A 16,496-nucleotide genomic window follows, 5' to 3' on the forward strand; every position below is an offset into this window, starting at 1 on the left:
ATTTCTTACTTCGCGTGTATGTTTACCCTTGACCCTTATATAAACATGCTATAGAAAACACGATATATTAATATATTTTTTTTTAAATATAATTGAAAACAACGCACAAATATAACAAAAAAATACGCCAATCCTTGGCATAAAGAACGCATACCATTGCCACTGTACCATTAAAATCAATTGATAAAATTACAATGGAAAACTCGATTTAAATTAAGAATAACTATAAAATAATAATTATGAACAATTAATAACTTATTGGTATGAAATGGTTTATAAAAAGAGAATTTTAGCGACTTCCGGTGAAGAAATTACCGTATTATAAGGATAAAATAAAATAAAACATAAAAAAAAATAAAACAATAAAAGGAGCTGTGAGCTAAATTCACATATATTGAAAAATGGCGTTTTCAAATAAAACAATGTCGATCGATCTCATATTGGACCATTTATTACCCGAAAACATTTCACTAAAAACCTCCGTAACAAATCTCAAAATGGAAGTTCACAAGTATAAATAATGAAATTCTTGAAGAATATATACGGATTTGTATGTTTCGAACTCCTTTTGCAACTCATATTTGCAATTTTTACCTCGTCAAATTTTTTTTTTCTTTCTTTGATAGCTATTGACAGGCGTGAATATCTATCGAAGAGAAAAAAAAAAAATCTGTTGAAGAACAATGGAGGAAAAGGTGAACGGTTTTGTCTTCGCCTTTTTTTATAAAGACTAGTTAGCTGACCTGTCGCGACTTAAATAATATATTAGATAAAATTTATCGAAATTATCACCGATATTTTAATAAGAAAAAGAAGATGTATCGACGGAGACCCGGTTGGAACAAATTTGCTTTTTCTATTTTATATTATATAATGAAATAACAGACACAATGAAACATTTACATAAGAATTATTTACATGAAGAATTTTCACAATGAAATAAATTAAGAACGTTTGAGAATAAATAAATAATAAAAAAATCTTATCAAAAATCGCGAGCGAAAAAAATCAAAAACAAAATATAATATACATGGAAAAAAGAGCCCAAAAGGAGATTCTCAAGTCACGACCAATTAAAATGAAAAGGATAATTCTAGACCCTACAATTGTAGCCTGTCTTATCTGTCGTTACCGAACGTGGACTATGATCACAAGACGAGACATAAAATACAGACCACGCAGAGGGCAATTAAAAGGAGCTGTTTAAATATAAAACTGAGAGATAGAATAAGAAAAACAGAAATCCGGAGGGTCACCAAGCTAATGGATCCTCTACAGTTCTCTCAAAGTCTAAAATGGAGGTGGGCTGGTCAAGTGGCGAGATATGATGACTGTCGATGGACAATCACCATCACGAGATGGAAAGGACCGTTTGGCGTTAGAAAGAGAGGTCGTCCGTGCCCTCAGTGGCAGGACGAGATTGTGGCCCACGTACCTACGTACGGACTGGATGATCACTGCCAAAAACAGAAAAAAATTGAATTCTTTGGAGGAGGCTTTTACAAAGGCTTACACGAATTAAAATGATTCAATTTTACTAAAATTGTTGGTTGTAATTTATTTTTGTGGAATAAATAAGCTTTTATTATTACTTTAGTTGTCCGTCCCGACTTCGTATGGACTAAAATAATTATTACTTTATTTTTATTATTTAAAAAATCCTAGAACTCGATTACGGCGTCCTTCGCGTGTCCAATTTAAAAATATAAAGAAATTTCAAAAAAATCTTGCTAGACGTCCAGGAGTTCAGTGATATGTGTATAGTCGTACATAAGAATTATAAATAAAAAACATAATATATCTGGAGTCTAGACAATACAATTTATAGATCTCACGGTTTTCCTTTCAAGTGTAGTCATTCACGCTCATAGAAACGATCGATTTGGTAAATAATTTATGATTTACAAACATGAAACTTTTGGTAAGGGTAATTACGAAGGATGGAATTAATATACGAAGCTGTTATTGGGGAATTTTAAACAAGAATTTATATTCGTTTATACCCGAGACTTAATCAGCGGATTGTGCTGTGATTTTTGACGGAGCTTTTAATAATAATACCGTGGCTAAACGGGCCAAAGTTTACATACAATTTTAAGTTTACTTCAATGTGCTTTACTTTTTAAGTTAAATGATACATTTATTTGTGCTAAAACAGCATCATCTTAACGTTATTGATAACGACAATATTACACAAAAAGGCTTATCAATACTAATATTATAAATGTCAAAGTAAATCTTTCTGTCTGTCTGTTGCTCTTTCATAGCAAAACCACTGAAACAAATTTCAGGAAATTTGACTGAAACCCGACTACCAATCCCTAAAGAGCGAAGTCGCGGGCGACTACTAATGTTATATAATCGACATTAATACAAATTATTTAACCGGCTTTAAATTTATTTATTTATGTACTAGCTGTACCGCGAATTTAAGTTACTCCTTATTAAATCAGTTTTGTGCCAGAGTCCCGTCAAAATTGGTCCAGCCGTTCCAGAGATTAGTCGGAACACACAGACAGACAAAAATTGAAAAAATGTTATCCTGATATATGTACCGTCTAAACGTAGATATACATTTAGTAAAAAGCGGTTCTTTTAATATTACAAACAGACACTCCAATTTTATTATATGTATAGATAGGGCCAGTATTTGATGTTAATAATAATGCAAATATATACCTGTACACAAGTTGAATTTATCAACTGTTTTTTTTTTATTATTACTTTGGTATTAAGCGAAAAGAGTAAATATTTTAAATTAAGATATAATGTGGTAAAGTTGATTGCGCGGCAGATACGTCTTGAAAAATAAAATTACCTTTCAAACAAGCTATAGATACTGTATAAATCAAATATATCAGATTAAGGTCCAACTTATGTACTTATACGTATAGAAGATAAAATGTCGATTCAAAAGTGCCTACTTATAATTTGATTTGATTTGACTGTTTCTATTTTGATTACTAAAAATATTATCAATATTAGCCCTTTTAGAACCAGACCATTGAATTTAATATACTTAAAATTGTAGCATTTTGATTGTGATTTATAACGGTCATTACTGCCCATAGACGTGAGTGCTCTACGAAATATTCACCATTCCTTATTCAAAACACTAAGATGTCACGTCCCTTGTGCCTGGAGTTACACTGGCTCATTCACCCTTCAAACCGGAACACAATAACATCAAGTATTTCTGTTTAGCGGTATTGTATATGATGCCTAGTTGGTATCTACTCACAACAACTTGCATGATGCTCTACCACGAAGTAAATCTATTTGGTACGCTTGTTGTTAATCTGTTTTATTATATTACCGTTGTCAGGACAACGTATTGAAGTAAAACACGTAGCAATTATTGCGGCTAAACTTAAGGTTCTAAATACAAAAGTTTCATAAAAATCGGTCTTATATTTTGAATATATTGATATGTTCAAATGTGGACTAAGGTCTCAATTCTTATTTAAGGATTTGGCCCTTCTTCCACGACGATGATCCAATGCACTTTGGTATATATGATTTTCATCCGGTCCGAACCGGTTCTCTTATGATGTTTTCCACCTTGCGTATAAATTTCAGTGCTGCTTGCTCCGATTCGAACTCTCAGTCATCGGTTAAGATTTACGTATTAAACCACTGAGTAATCTTTATTCATTAATAGATATATTTAATTTACCTATTTTGATATTTCTGCTTCAACCTTTTTCAAAGTTTTGATTGGTGGACGCATTAAGACGTCACAGGAGAACAAATAACTTAAATTTACCTTTATAATGTGTACAAAGGTTTACTTAATTTATTTATAAAATTTGTGCAAAACTAATTAAAACTTTTCATCTCTTTACAAAGTATTCTCAAAGCTAGAAGTTATCTTATGTACAGTCAACGTCAAAATGACGTATACGAAATCAAAATAAAATAATACTTTAATCAAAGAGGTTCTATAAATACTTTTGAATTGTCATTTTACAAGGTTCGTCAATGTATACCGGGAAGAAAGGAAGGACCGACTATGATACTTTATTAATATAAGCTTTAAATATACTTAAACAAATGCAATCATTGTTGCAGCTGTCGATTCTCAGTATTTTAATTCTCGTTTATATGTCGAAGTTAATTTAAATACAGCTTCAAGCCTCTTTATTATCTATAGTACGTATTCCGCGTATATTTTTATCGTAACTAATGAATAAATACATTTTTTATATCTGAGAGCCGAGATGGCCCAGTGGTTAGAACGCGTGCATCTTAACCGATGATTTCGGGTTTAAACCCAGGCAGGCACCACTGAATTTTCATGTGCTTAATTTGTGCTTATAATTCATCTCGTGCTCGACGGTGAAGGAAAACATCGTGAGGAAACCTGCATGTGTCTAATTTCAACAAAATTCTGCCACATGTGTATTCCACCAACCCGCATTGGAGCAGCGTAGTGGGATATGCTCCAAACCTTCTCCTCAAGGGAGAGGTGGCCTTTGCCCAGCATTGGGAAATTTACAGGCTGCTAATGTAATGTAATATAAAAATATGTTAATAGTAACAGTGTGTTAAACAATACAAGGTTATGTAGATGTTAAAAAGTTAGTATTTTTGTATTTACTTGGTGGTAGGGCTCTGTGCTAGCCCGTCTGGGGTACCACCCATCAAACCCCACTCATCATATATTCTATCGCCAAACAGTAGTACTTAGTATTTTTCTGTTCCGGTTTGAAATGCGTTAAGCCAGTGTAACTACAGGCTAAAGGGACATAACATCTTAGTTCCAAATGTATGGAATGTTAATTTTTTCTTACAGAGCCGTCGCTAGTCGCTGAAAATAAACATAACAACTTGCGTTTCCAAACTTGGTGGTGCATTGGCGATGTAAGCAATGACTATTTTTGTTGCAGTGACAAACTCGATGGGCCGTGGGTACAGTACGTTCCATCAATTGGCCTATTTGTTGATCCGTCTACCTCTGACATAAAAAACTTTTTTTTTTTTTTAATTTTGAAAGTGCTTATAAAACCTTAATTGAGTTAATTAGACTTTTGATGCTGACAGTACATCAGAATTGGTAACAGAACGCTTCACACAAGAACAAACATAAAGTTTTTAATTATTTTTATACAAGATAACATTTCAAAAATAATTAATTTATACTGTATGTATGTTATGTCTTACAGCTTAACCAAGTCAATGTACATATTTGAAATAATACGATATTGTGCTGTTTGGTATTTAAAAAACGACTGATTTAACGTAAAGTCATGGAATAAAATCTGGGAAATACATCCCTATCAACTTAACTCAACTCAACTGAGCTGAGCTCATAAATAGGTGGTAATAATCATGGACAAAACTAGAGGAATTGAGAAAGCATGCATTTTTAAGTAATTAATTATAATTTCATTATTTATTATTAAATTATGTTTACTTGATTTAAAAATTAAATTTATATTAAATTAAATTATATAAATGAATTATATAATTTCATGCACCTATTAAATATAAAAAATGTCTTGTTTTGTAATTACTTATGATTAATTTATAAATGGAAACTGTTTTGGTTTAAGAATTGTTTTATATTTTTTTTTATTTTATTGTAATTATTTCACTTTTTGTTTCCTGTACACTAAATAAATAAAAAAAAAAGCTTATTCATATACATATTTGTAAGGAGACAAATTAGTAAAAAGACATAAATTTGTCTATGTCGAGATCCCATTGTGTTTGATTAGGTATTATTTGACAGTACGCCAGAAGGTTATGTTAGTGTAGTGTAAATGGTTAAGGGGACTTTGTAGTAATGGTCAGTAAACAAAACTAAGAAGTAATTAGAGTAAAATCGCAAGCATTGAGGTTGTATCATTATATGAATTATTGCAATTTTCTCCAGAATCCCTTAAATATAGAAAAAAAATTGAAATAAAATGTCAAAATATTTGTAGATTTATTTTATCTGTGAGTTTTTATTATCTATTCGTTCTGGCAACGCACGAATCAAATAACCGTCTACGTATATGTTTAAATATCGTACGATATAAATGTTTAAAGCTTACAGTCGGCGTAATTTTTTCGCCATCTTCAACAATCATCATCATTTTTCAACCAACTTATCCAAAATCTAAAAATACATCTAAAATCCAGTAAAAAACTGTTCGGTTTGAGTTTATCTTGTTCAAATGCACAGACAGACACGGTACGCCTTTAATTTTATAAGATATAATGATCTATTTTGTGAACATACGAGTAATATACAAAACATTCATAACCTCAAAATATAATACCGTCGAAATATGCGAAACGGTTATGCAAGGATCTAGCAAACGGAATGGCCTTTGATTGAATGAATATTACATGTAAAATTCATACACTTTTATTGAGTTTTGAAACGTTATAGGAATGCGAATAGTTAAGTTCTATTTTTGAACCTTTTACGCACGCGGTAAGTCGTTAAAGCGCCTGTTTGTAATTAATCTATGCGATATATTTAAGGTTATGTCGTCACAGACCATTGCTTGTCTTAAATGGGATGTAAATAGAAAAAAAAAAATTGGATATTCGATATGACGAAGGTATATCACTATACAGCTTTGTGTTAGATTTTTCGTCTAAAATGTAAAATCGTTTAAAGTTTTACAACGACAGCGACTAAGGAAACGCCCGGAGCGCAAAGTTACAAGGACACAGAGCGACAATATACAGCCAAAAAATATTGTCTGAACCGTGAAATACAAAATAGAAAGTAGGACAACAAACATCTCTATTAATATTATATATGTGAAAATACGTTTGATTTGTTTCTTAATTTTGACCTAACCAATAGTGTAAATCACACGGAACCTTAAACTTTAGCCGAGTTGGCCCAGTGGTTGGAACGCGTGCATCTTAACCGATGATTTCGGGTTCAAACCCAGGCAGGCACCACTGAATTTTCATGTGCTTAATTTGTCTTTATAATTCATCTAGTGCTCGGCGGTAAAGGAAAACATCGTGAGGAAACCTGCATGTGTCCAATTTCAACGAAATTCTGCCACATGCGTATTCCACCAACCCGCATTGGAGCAGCGTGGTGAAATATGCTCCAAACCTTCTCCTCAAAGGGAGAGGAGGCCATAGCCCAGCAGTGGAAAATTTACAATGTAACCTTAAACGGATTTTGGTTTTTACATAGATCAAATTATAAAGTGAACCAGTGTTACTACACTGGGGCTCTGGCGTTATAAGGAATGTTAATATTTCTTCATATCTGGCGGCCCATTTGCCAGTATGCCTGCCTATTTTTCATAAAAAGAAAATAAGATAAATTAGTATGTGATATGTAAAAATGTAACAAAATACTTTATACGTCCTACATAAAACGTCCAATATATTTTACACACGGATATATAAAAAAAACACGCGAAAATTGTCGAGTTGAAAATTCAGTCCAAATTTCAAGTGAAACTACGAACAAAAGGGAATAGCAGTTGAATTATAAATAAAAGTAACATTTTCAATCCGTCACAGGGCCTTCTCTTTCAGTTCTTTGACAAAATAAACATCGCTCTTTATGTGTGCGAACAACGTGTCGAGTTTTTTTTTTTTTTCGGTAAGACGGTACGTCTTTCGTGCCCTTTTATATTAAAAGGCATTTCTCTAAGGTGAGAATAAAACGTCTGAAGTTTTCATGTGTAAGTCAGAGGCGATTGAGAAGTATGTTTTGTACGTGTTTTTCATTCTCTAAACAATTTAAATGTCACGTATCGTATGTTTATTAAATTAAATATACATTTAAAATGTCCTGATTCTCTATGTATCACAGTTTAAAATCTGTAGAGTCTGAAATTTTGATTGTGAAGGTTTATTCTATTGATAATCTAGACCAGCTTACGTACTCGTTCAAAATTAAATTATATTTTTTTTACAAATAAACAGTTAGAATTTACATAAGAATTATTTTAAAAATGCCTTTAATGTATACAAATAAAAATTAAAATAGTAACTGTACTAATCATGACGATGGGAAATGTTGGCAAGAACGCGAGCAGCATTTCAGACAGAATTATATATAATTAATCTAATAATTTCAAAGTGTTTTACTTAAGCTTCCGTCTGCGACTCGCATGTGAATGGAGGTGGAAGGGTGAGGTAACCTTTGTGTAAAGTAATGAGCTATCTCTATTCTAAATTTCCTTCAAATCAGTAGTTTTTGCGTGTAAAGGAACAGAGATCCATTCATTCCCAAAAGCTATCGCGTTTATATGATAACTAGTTATCACCCGCGACTCAGCTCACGTTTTAGGTTTTGGTCGCCAGTTACATTACATACATATATTAGCAGTCTGTAAATTTCCCACTGCTGGGCTAAGGCCTCCTCTCCCTGTGAGGAGAAGGTTTGGAGCATATTCCACCACGCTGCTCCAATGCGGGTTGGTGGAATCGTCAGTTGTTAAGCATCAAAAAGTACAGCCTACATTCTTCCTTGTAGTACAAGCTGCATTCATACAAATTTCCATCAAATTCGGTTCTATAGTATGGTCATGAAAAAGCAACAAACACACAGACAGAGTTACTTACACATTTATAATATTAGATTAGACTAATAGGATAAGTTCACTGATTCATTGATAGGAAAGTTCGACTGTCACCAAGACTAGTTTTGTATCTAAATTGTTAAAATATCAACGACCATAACAGTTCATAAATGTCTTATGAAATAAGAAAGAAATATGGCTTACATAACAATAACAATATGTAGTAAGTAGTACATACATTTCATCATAAAATACATAAAAAAATTATTAACATAAGAATTAATAACATTAAGTGCTTAAATATATACAAATATTAATTAAAAATAGTTACTGTATAAATCTTGACCGCGTGCAATGGTGGCAAGAATGCTAGCAGCACTTCCCCGTTGAACAGCAATTCCGATCCTCTGGGCTAAAAACGAACCAGCCCTGCTGTCACCAGTGGAGGCAATAAGGCGAGATGTTTTACTTTTGATGAAGCTTTTTGCACCACTTCTCCAAGGGCCAAGTGTTTCGACAGCAAATGGGACAAAAAATATGATATAATATGAATAATTTTAAAGCGTCATTTATCGACGGAAACAATACAATAAAAATCAGTATAGTTCAGCAAGTTCGAATCATTGATTTAAGTAAAACAGTGTTAAGAAAAGCCTGACATAAAATTGAAACAGCAATAATGATGAGTCACTGTTGAGTGGGTTACGTCACACGTCAATAATTAATAATTTAAGTGACAACACTTTTGACGTATTGATAGATATGCACGTCGTTTCTCTGCCGGGTTTGTATTCGCTTTTGGGTTTGAATTCTCTTGCGGACTTGCCGTTCCATCAGATTACTTGGTGGTAGGGCTTTGTGCTAGCCCATCTGGGTAGGTACCATCCAAACATCAGATATTCAACCGCTAAGCAGCAGTACCCATTATTGTTGTGTTCTGGTTTGAAGGGTGGTAATCCAGTGTACAGGCACAAAGGACATAACATCTTAGTTCCCAAGGTTGGTGGCGCATTGGCGATGTAAGGAATGGTTAATATTTCTTATCACCATTGTCTATGTACGGTGGTGACCACTTAACAGGTGGCCTATTCGCTCGTCCGCATACCGCATATACTTTACCATAAAAAAAAATGAGAGTGCACCTGTGTTTGCACACACACTTGTGAACTATAATCAAAATCCAAATACACTCACAGAAGCAATTTGAATCGTCATTTTACAAAACTATATTCAGTGAAGCTACCACCGGTTCGGAAAGTAGATTATTTTTAAATTTAGATTTATTTAGATTAATTTAGATTTTTAAGATTAGATTTATCTTTAAATTATATATTAAATAATAATAAAGTCACGCTGCAATGTCCAAATACTGTCCAGTACCGCGCGTTGCCCTCGCGCCGCCGCCACGTCGGTCTCCTCCCACCAAAGACTTAATAACAAAAGCTGCCTAACACAGAATTACGGTTTACGGTTTAAAATCACTTTATTTCTCAAGATTACAATCACTTCGAGGAGAAATAAATAAACTTAACAAATTAGTTACAATTAATATACAGAGTGCGCAAATAAATAGACGGTATTACAAAAAACTTGATTAACAAAAACATTTGTGAATATGTAGGTACATTTCAATAATGGTCTTGTTATTGAGAATAGCATAAAGGCCGGTTTACATGTTGTTAGATTTTTTTTTAAAAACATTATTTTTGAAATATGATTATTTAATAGCATTACCTTTGAAAATGTGATCTTTAAGTAATTTTTTATAAATATATATTGTTTTTGCATTTTTTATATAATTTGGCAATGAATTATAAATTCGTGCTCCTTGGTACAAAATACATTTTTTTCCGTCATTAGTTTTAGGTTTATATACTTGAATGTTATGTGCCCGTCGTGATGAATTAATAAGATATAGTAAAATCTGTGAACTGAACAATACGTTTCTACGAACCTTTTTGTTAAATTACGAAGTCGCGGGCACAGCAAGTTTAAAATGCAAAGTTAGTTAAATACAATTATATACATATCCTGCCTGGAATTAGCTCCACGCTTTTTTATCATCAACATAATCTTGTATTGAATAATATGCATTTTTTTATTCGTACATTTTTTTACAAATAACTGAATTTATGAATATGTCCTGCATAGTTGGGTTGGTCTCACTTGAAATTCATCGCCTAGGCCAAATTTGATCAGAACAGCATCACCAGTGCTGAATAAGTGATGAGTTTCCTACCGAACAGGTTAAATAAACATTCAGAAATAGACAGTCTTCCTTTGAAATTCTGTTACGTTACTAATATGACATAGAAAAACGTAAACCAGTTCCAACTCCGTCGTGTCGTCGTGTTAAAGTTTTCGAAATGTCAAAGTTTTAGACATTCATGAGACGTTACGAAGCAGAGGAGGTATTAAAGTTTTTAAATAAACATTCTGCACTTGATAAACGACTCTACATTCGTGACTGACGCGACTCATAAATTACATAGCGGGTAGTAAATATTAATACCCAAATTGGCTTAGTAGATAGAATACTTGGAATATTAATATACGTGGGTTCGAATCAAGGGAAGGAAATTGATTTTTTTTTTTATTCGACCAATATTTCGAAACCTCATCTTATGCAATCTGTTAATTAGAAAGAGTTCTAATTATACTATATGATAACCATTTTGTCATATCGAAATTTACAAATTCAAATGAAAAATACTAGTGTTATAAATATGGTAGATATTAATCGAATATGACAATAACTACGGAAGTAACTCTGTGTCTGCTTGTCATTGCACTTTCAGGCCAAACCATTAAATCGAATTTGATGAAATTTTATATTAAGCAAGTTTGAACCTCAAGGACAAAGACCACTTTTATGCCTAACACCTCATCAGGTGCTGGTCACCACCGACTCGTAACACGAAACTGAAGCCGGATGCGATGATTTAAAATTAAGAAAATTGATACATAAAAATGGTGTTTTAATATATAAAAACAGGGTTTCAATAATAAATTAATATATTTTATAAATAAATATTGGACAACATCACATACATTACTCTGATCCCAATATAAGTAGCTAAAGCACTTGTGTTATGGAAAATCAGAAGTAACGACGGTACGACATACACACACACACAAAACAACATAGAAAACTAATCATTATTAAAGAACTCACTCCCTGCCTCACTCACTGCTTGGGACACACGCAGCAATTAAATAACATAATTATATTAAACGTGATAATATATTGAATATTGCATATTAACACTTTGCTATTTAAAGCATTATGCATTATGCGATTTTTTTTCATTTTATTTACACAGAAAACGCTACGTATGACATAGAATGGTATCTATCGAACTAATATAGATCGGGGTCTATTCTCTGCGGCTGCGGACGTATAAATGAGGAACGGTTGAACACATTCCCTCGGTCAATCGTATTCACTGAACATTTTCTATGTTTGCTAATGGAATTAGAAATAAATAAAAAAATTAGAATCGTATATTTATTCTTAGATATTTATCTGCGTTTGTACAATTGGTTTATTTGTAAAAAATTTAGTTGACATAAAATAAAAAGTACGTATTAAAACAACATCAGGAATTCCATTCTGGTAACAAAATTACGAGTTTAGTTAAAGAATAGAAAGGGAAAAGTTATCAATGAGAATACTTATTTATTTATTTTATTTTTTAAAGGAATTTATGATATATCTAGAGGGCCGGATAAATAGGGCGCTGTAGATATTCACATTTCCTGACATCACCAATGCGTCACCAACTTTGTAGTTCAGCTGTTATGTCCCTTGTGCCTGCAGTTATACCCACTCAACCTTTAACCGGAACACAATACCAAATATTGCTGTTTGGGGGATGTCATAATATAGGCTGAGTGGGTGGTATCTATTCAGACTGACTTGCACAAAGCCTTGCTAACAAGTAAAGTATATGACACACATACAACAAGATATATATTTATGTTACTGTAAAAGCTCGAACTAAGGTAAGTCTTAAGATTTTCCAGTAAAACCTAAGATTTACCGACATGGTTGGTATTTATCATAAAGGGACGACTTTTTCGGACTTTTACCATTCCAACATAACCTGACCTAAAATGTCAATCCTAAGATTTACCAAATGAATAATGGTAAAAGTTCGAATCCCAAAGTTTTATGGACATTTACCATTCATAATCGGTAAATCTTTTACGGGAAAATCTTAAGATTTACCGTAGTTCGAGATTTTACGGTAACATCTATGTATATCCGCGAAATGTTATGTTCAATCAACTTTTCTCAATATTAATGTACCTAATAACTGAAATTATTAAACATTAATATGATATTAGTGGGAGTTGTTTTTATCACGTAACTACTGAACTTCGTGCCGGTCCCTCTCGGTAGAGTCTACTCTCCGAACTGGTGATAGCTTTACGTCTACAGTGCAATATGACCATTTAAAAGTACTGATTTGAATGAAGTGCCTGCTTGAATTAAGAATATTTTGATTTCGTTGTGAGAAATAATATTAATGGTTGAGTGAATCGGTATTTCTATTCTATAGCGATGATAAGGCACTAACACTCCGCTTCGCTTCGAGGCTTGTAACATGATTTTTAGTATTGAATAGTGCAGAGCTGACAGTGGTTAACTTAAAAATGCCTTGCTACATATACATATTAAAAGGATCTAAGTTTATTTCTCCAATTAAAGTCGATTATTTTCTTATTTAAATATTTTATTGTTAACAATTATATTCAACAATAATGTCAAGTGCCTTCTAGTTTATTCCCGCGTTGCCATAGTTACATAATTAAAGTAATTATGTGACTATGGCCAGTTATAACTTATGAATTTGAAACTTATTAGTGTATATATTACATAGTATTAAATAAATACATCATAATATAATATCTTGGTTAATTAACCTTACAATATATAAGCATATTGTATGAGATGTATAAATGTACAGTTTGTTTCTGTTTACCCTTTTTTCAATTCCAATAAAGTAAAAGGACTATTTTCCATTAATCACCCTGTATGTTGTATTACTTAAATTAGAAACATTATTATTTAGTGTATTTTCAGTAGTTTAAGATGACAAAATAAAATTACGTTTTATAATAATTCTCCAACAAATATATTTTTTTAATAACTTCCAATCATTTAATTATCTCTCGTGACAGATCAATATTAAAAAAAAAAAGAAGTATTTATATGTATTTGTGCCAGTCTTAAATAGTGTGCCAAATAAAATAGTATTAATTTAAAGTAGTGGTTTGCACCGGAGCGAAATCTGGCGGACCGGTGATATTCACCGGTGATTTGCCGAACTCCGGAGATTCACCGGTGATATCCGGTGAAGAAAACCATTAATTTCAAAATATGTTTTTTATTAATTGAAAAAAAAAACACAATGGGAGATTGATAGGACTCTGGATCTTATTTCTATACATATGTATTATAAAGATAATAAATTCTGATTTTGATTCAAAAAACATAACATATCAATTGCATCATGGCGCAACATATTTCTTCGATCATTTAATATGTGTCCTGTCGTAGAAAATACTCTCTCAGACCGAACAGAAGTTGCTGGCACAGCTAGATATTTGAACGCTATTTCGTCCAAAGGCTCCAAATGTTTATTGAATTTCCAAAATTGAACCACATCATCCCAGTTATGGCTGTTATGTGGAAATTGTGTTTCCGTGTACATTTTTATTAAGTTGATTGCTGTGGCTGCCGTGATACCTCCATTATTGAGATTCTTTTTTAAAAATCCTAGCAAATCTGGGCGACCTGTGTCGCTAGTACTTGCAATACTTAACGTGTCTATGTCTGTGACTTGGGGTAGGTTTCTGACTCGGATAATATTATTTATTTCTGCCTTTACGGCTTCTTTAGCAGCCAATTTATTATTCAAATGTCTGAAGCTATTCCTGAAAACGGGATGCAGTATGGTAGATATGCGACAAACTGTTCGAGATTCGTAATCCAATAAATGATTGTTCATATTTTCTTTTAGTGTTTGCAGAAATATTGTACCGACAGTTATGGAGACTCTGGGGCCCAAACTTTGAATGTTATCAAACAACCCATAAATAATCGGTATTATTAAACTAGATGTCGGATATTGATCTCCGCTTATCATTTCAGTGGCTTGCTCAAATATGTCTAGTAAAATCACTACATCTTTTAAAATATTCTCTTCTTCTGGACTAATTATATCAGGCGCTTGGGGTAGTTTTCTTTGTGCCGCGGTTATACTGTCAATTAATTTTAAAATTCTTTTTATCATATAATAAACGCTATTCCAGCGGGTGCGAACTTCCTGTATCAATTGTAATGGTTCTACATTTGGGTTTCTTTCTTTTTGTTCTTTGCGAAGTGTCAGTGTGGCAATATTAGATTTTTTGAAATATTTAACAATTTTTTTGCACTTTTCTATCAAATCAATTAATCCAGGAACTTTTAAGGAATATTCTACAACCAAATTTAGAGTATGTGCAAAACAAGGCATGCTACGTAGTCCTAACAGTCTCACCATTTTTACTATATTGGCCCCATTATCTGTCGTGATGCAAATAACTTTATCCCGGATTTCCCATTCAGTAAATATTTGATGGACAACATCTTTTAAATGATCTGCTGTGTGTGACTCTGTTAAAAGTGTAGTAGTTAGTACACAACTTTTAAGATCATCTCTATAAAAAAAGTGTACAGTAATTGTGATGTATGACTCCATAGAATTACTTGTCCATACATCTGTGGTCAGTGACAAGTTATCAATATCAGATAAGATTCTTTTTAACTTTGCTTTCAATTCGTTAAACAATTTGGGCATTAATTCGTAACGAATCGTTCGTTTTTCTGGAATTCTGTAATTTGGGTTAATATGCCGAACAAAGTTTCTAAACCCCTTATCATCCACCATCGAAAACGGTTGAAAATCGGTAGCTAACATCAAAGTTAGTGCTTCGTCTATTTCCTTAAAATTTGGACTAAGAGACTGCTCTATAGTGGATACGCTATCATTGTTATCACCAGATGATATAGAAGAATTTGTTTGTGTACTCACAATCTCCGAATGCTTTCTTTTCAAATGTGATAACATATTTGATGTTCCGCCTCCAGTTGTTAGCACGGCAGAACACAATTTACACCGTACTTTGGTCCCGCTTTCGTCTACCTTGTCAAATTGACCTCTAGTTTTTGACTGTACTTTTGGCATTCTGAAAATTTATAAACAAGTTTAAATATGTTTTGACAATATTAAAATTTTTATATGTAAGTATTAATAAGTTTTAGTTTATAATTACTTTTAGTTTTGCACTGTCATTAAACTATATACCTACCTATATATTTTTTCGATAACGTAGGTAGTATTATAATTTCCCACGTAACTGTATTCTTTGATGAATATAATTTACAAGAGTGAGTAAATACGGTACGCAACGAATCTTTTTTGTAAATATACTTTTGGTGAATTCCCGTTTCCAGAGACAATGACAGTATTTTTGTTTATGGAATATGGCCCTTATGCAAACTCTATGTCTAAATCCGTGGAATTTAACGTTTTTTTTTTTTTTTTTTTTTTCTTGCAAGATGGAAGCTCAAGGTAAGTTTTAATAATTTAAATTTAATTGGTTCCCAGATTTCATAAATACAATAAAATATAACATGTAAATAAATATTTTTTATTCTACTTAAATCTGTTCGAAGACTACGTGCGAAGGAAGAGGATGACTCCATAAGAAGGTTGGATTCCTATAAATTGTACAAAAATGTAACATACGACAGGATCTTCAACTGAAAAATTATCATGCTCAATGTAACGAATTCTTTCTAAAGCTAGTAGCAAGTGAATTGAACCATATAAACTGCCAAGAGCGCTCTGAGTAAACCCCGTTAATTATTTCGGTCATCACCGAAATAATTAACCACATTCGAAAAAAGCAAATCAATAAATTATCTTAACTACGTCTTAAAAATTG

At 32.4% G+C, this 16,496-nt stretch overlaps 3 protein-coding genes across 4 annotated transcripts in view; 1 reads left to right on the forward strand and 2 right to left on the reverse strand.

Moving 5' to 3' along the window:
• Eif2alpha (eukaryotic translation initiation factor 2 subunit alpha) overlaps positions 1–16,496 on the reverse strand; it is a 196,214-nt gene that overhangs the window by 119,145 nt on the left and 60,573 nt on the right. The window lies entirely within an intron of this gene.
• LOC113396631 (calbindin-32) overlaps positions 1–16,496 on the forward strand; it is a 176,641-nt gene that overhangs the window by 13,734 nt on the left and 146,411 nt on the right. The window lies entirely within an intron of this gene.
• LOC113392407 (E3 SUMO-protein ligase ZBED1-like) lies at positions 13,905–16,079 on the reverse strand. The gene has a single exon (XM_026628832.2). It carries the CDS (start codon positions 15,731–15,733, stop codon positions 13,961–13,963), a length of 1,773 nt encoding a protein of 590 aa, XP_026484617.2. The 5' UTR covers positions 15,734–16,079; the 3' UTR covers positions 13,905–13,960.

Source organism: Vanessa tameamea, chromosome 25 (genome assembly GCF_037043105.1).
Source record: "Vanessa tameamea isolate UH-Manoa-2023 chromosome 25, ilVanTame1 primary haplotype, whole genome shotgun sequence".
Classification (NCBI taxonomy): Eukaryota; Metazoa; Arthropoda; class Insecta; order Lepidoptera; family Nymphalidae; genus Vanessa; species Vanessa tameamea.

Coding starts and splice junctions, on each gene's coding strand:
- LOC113392407 (XM_026628832.2), bottom strand. CDS start 15,733: ATGCCAAAAGTACAGTCAAAAACTAGAGGTCAATTTGACAAGGTAGAC.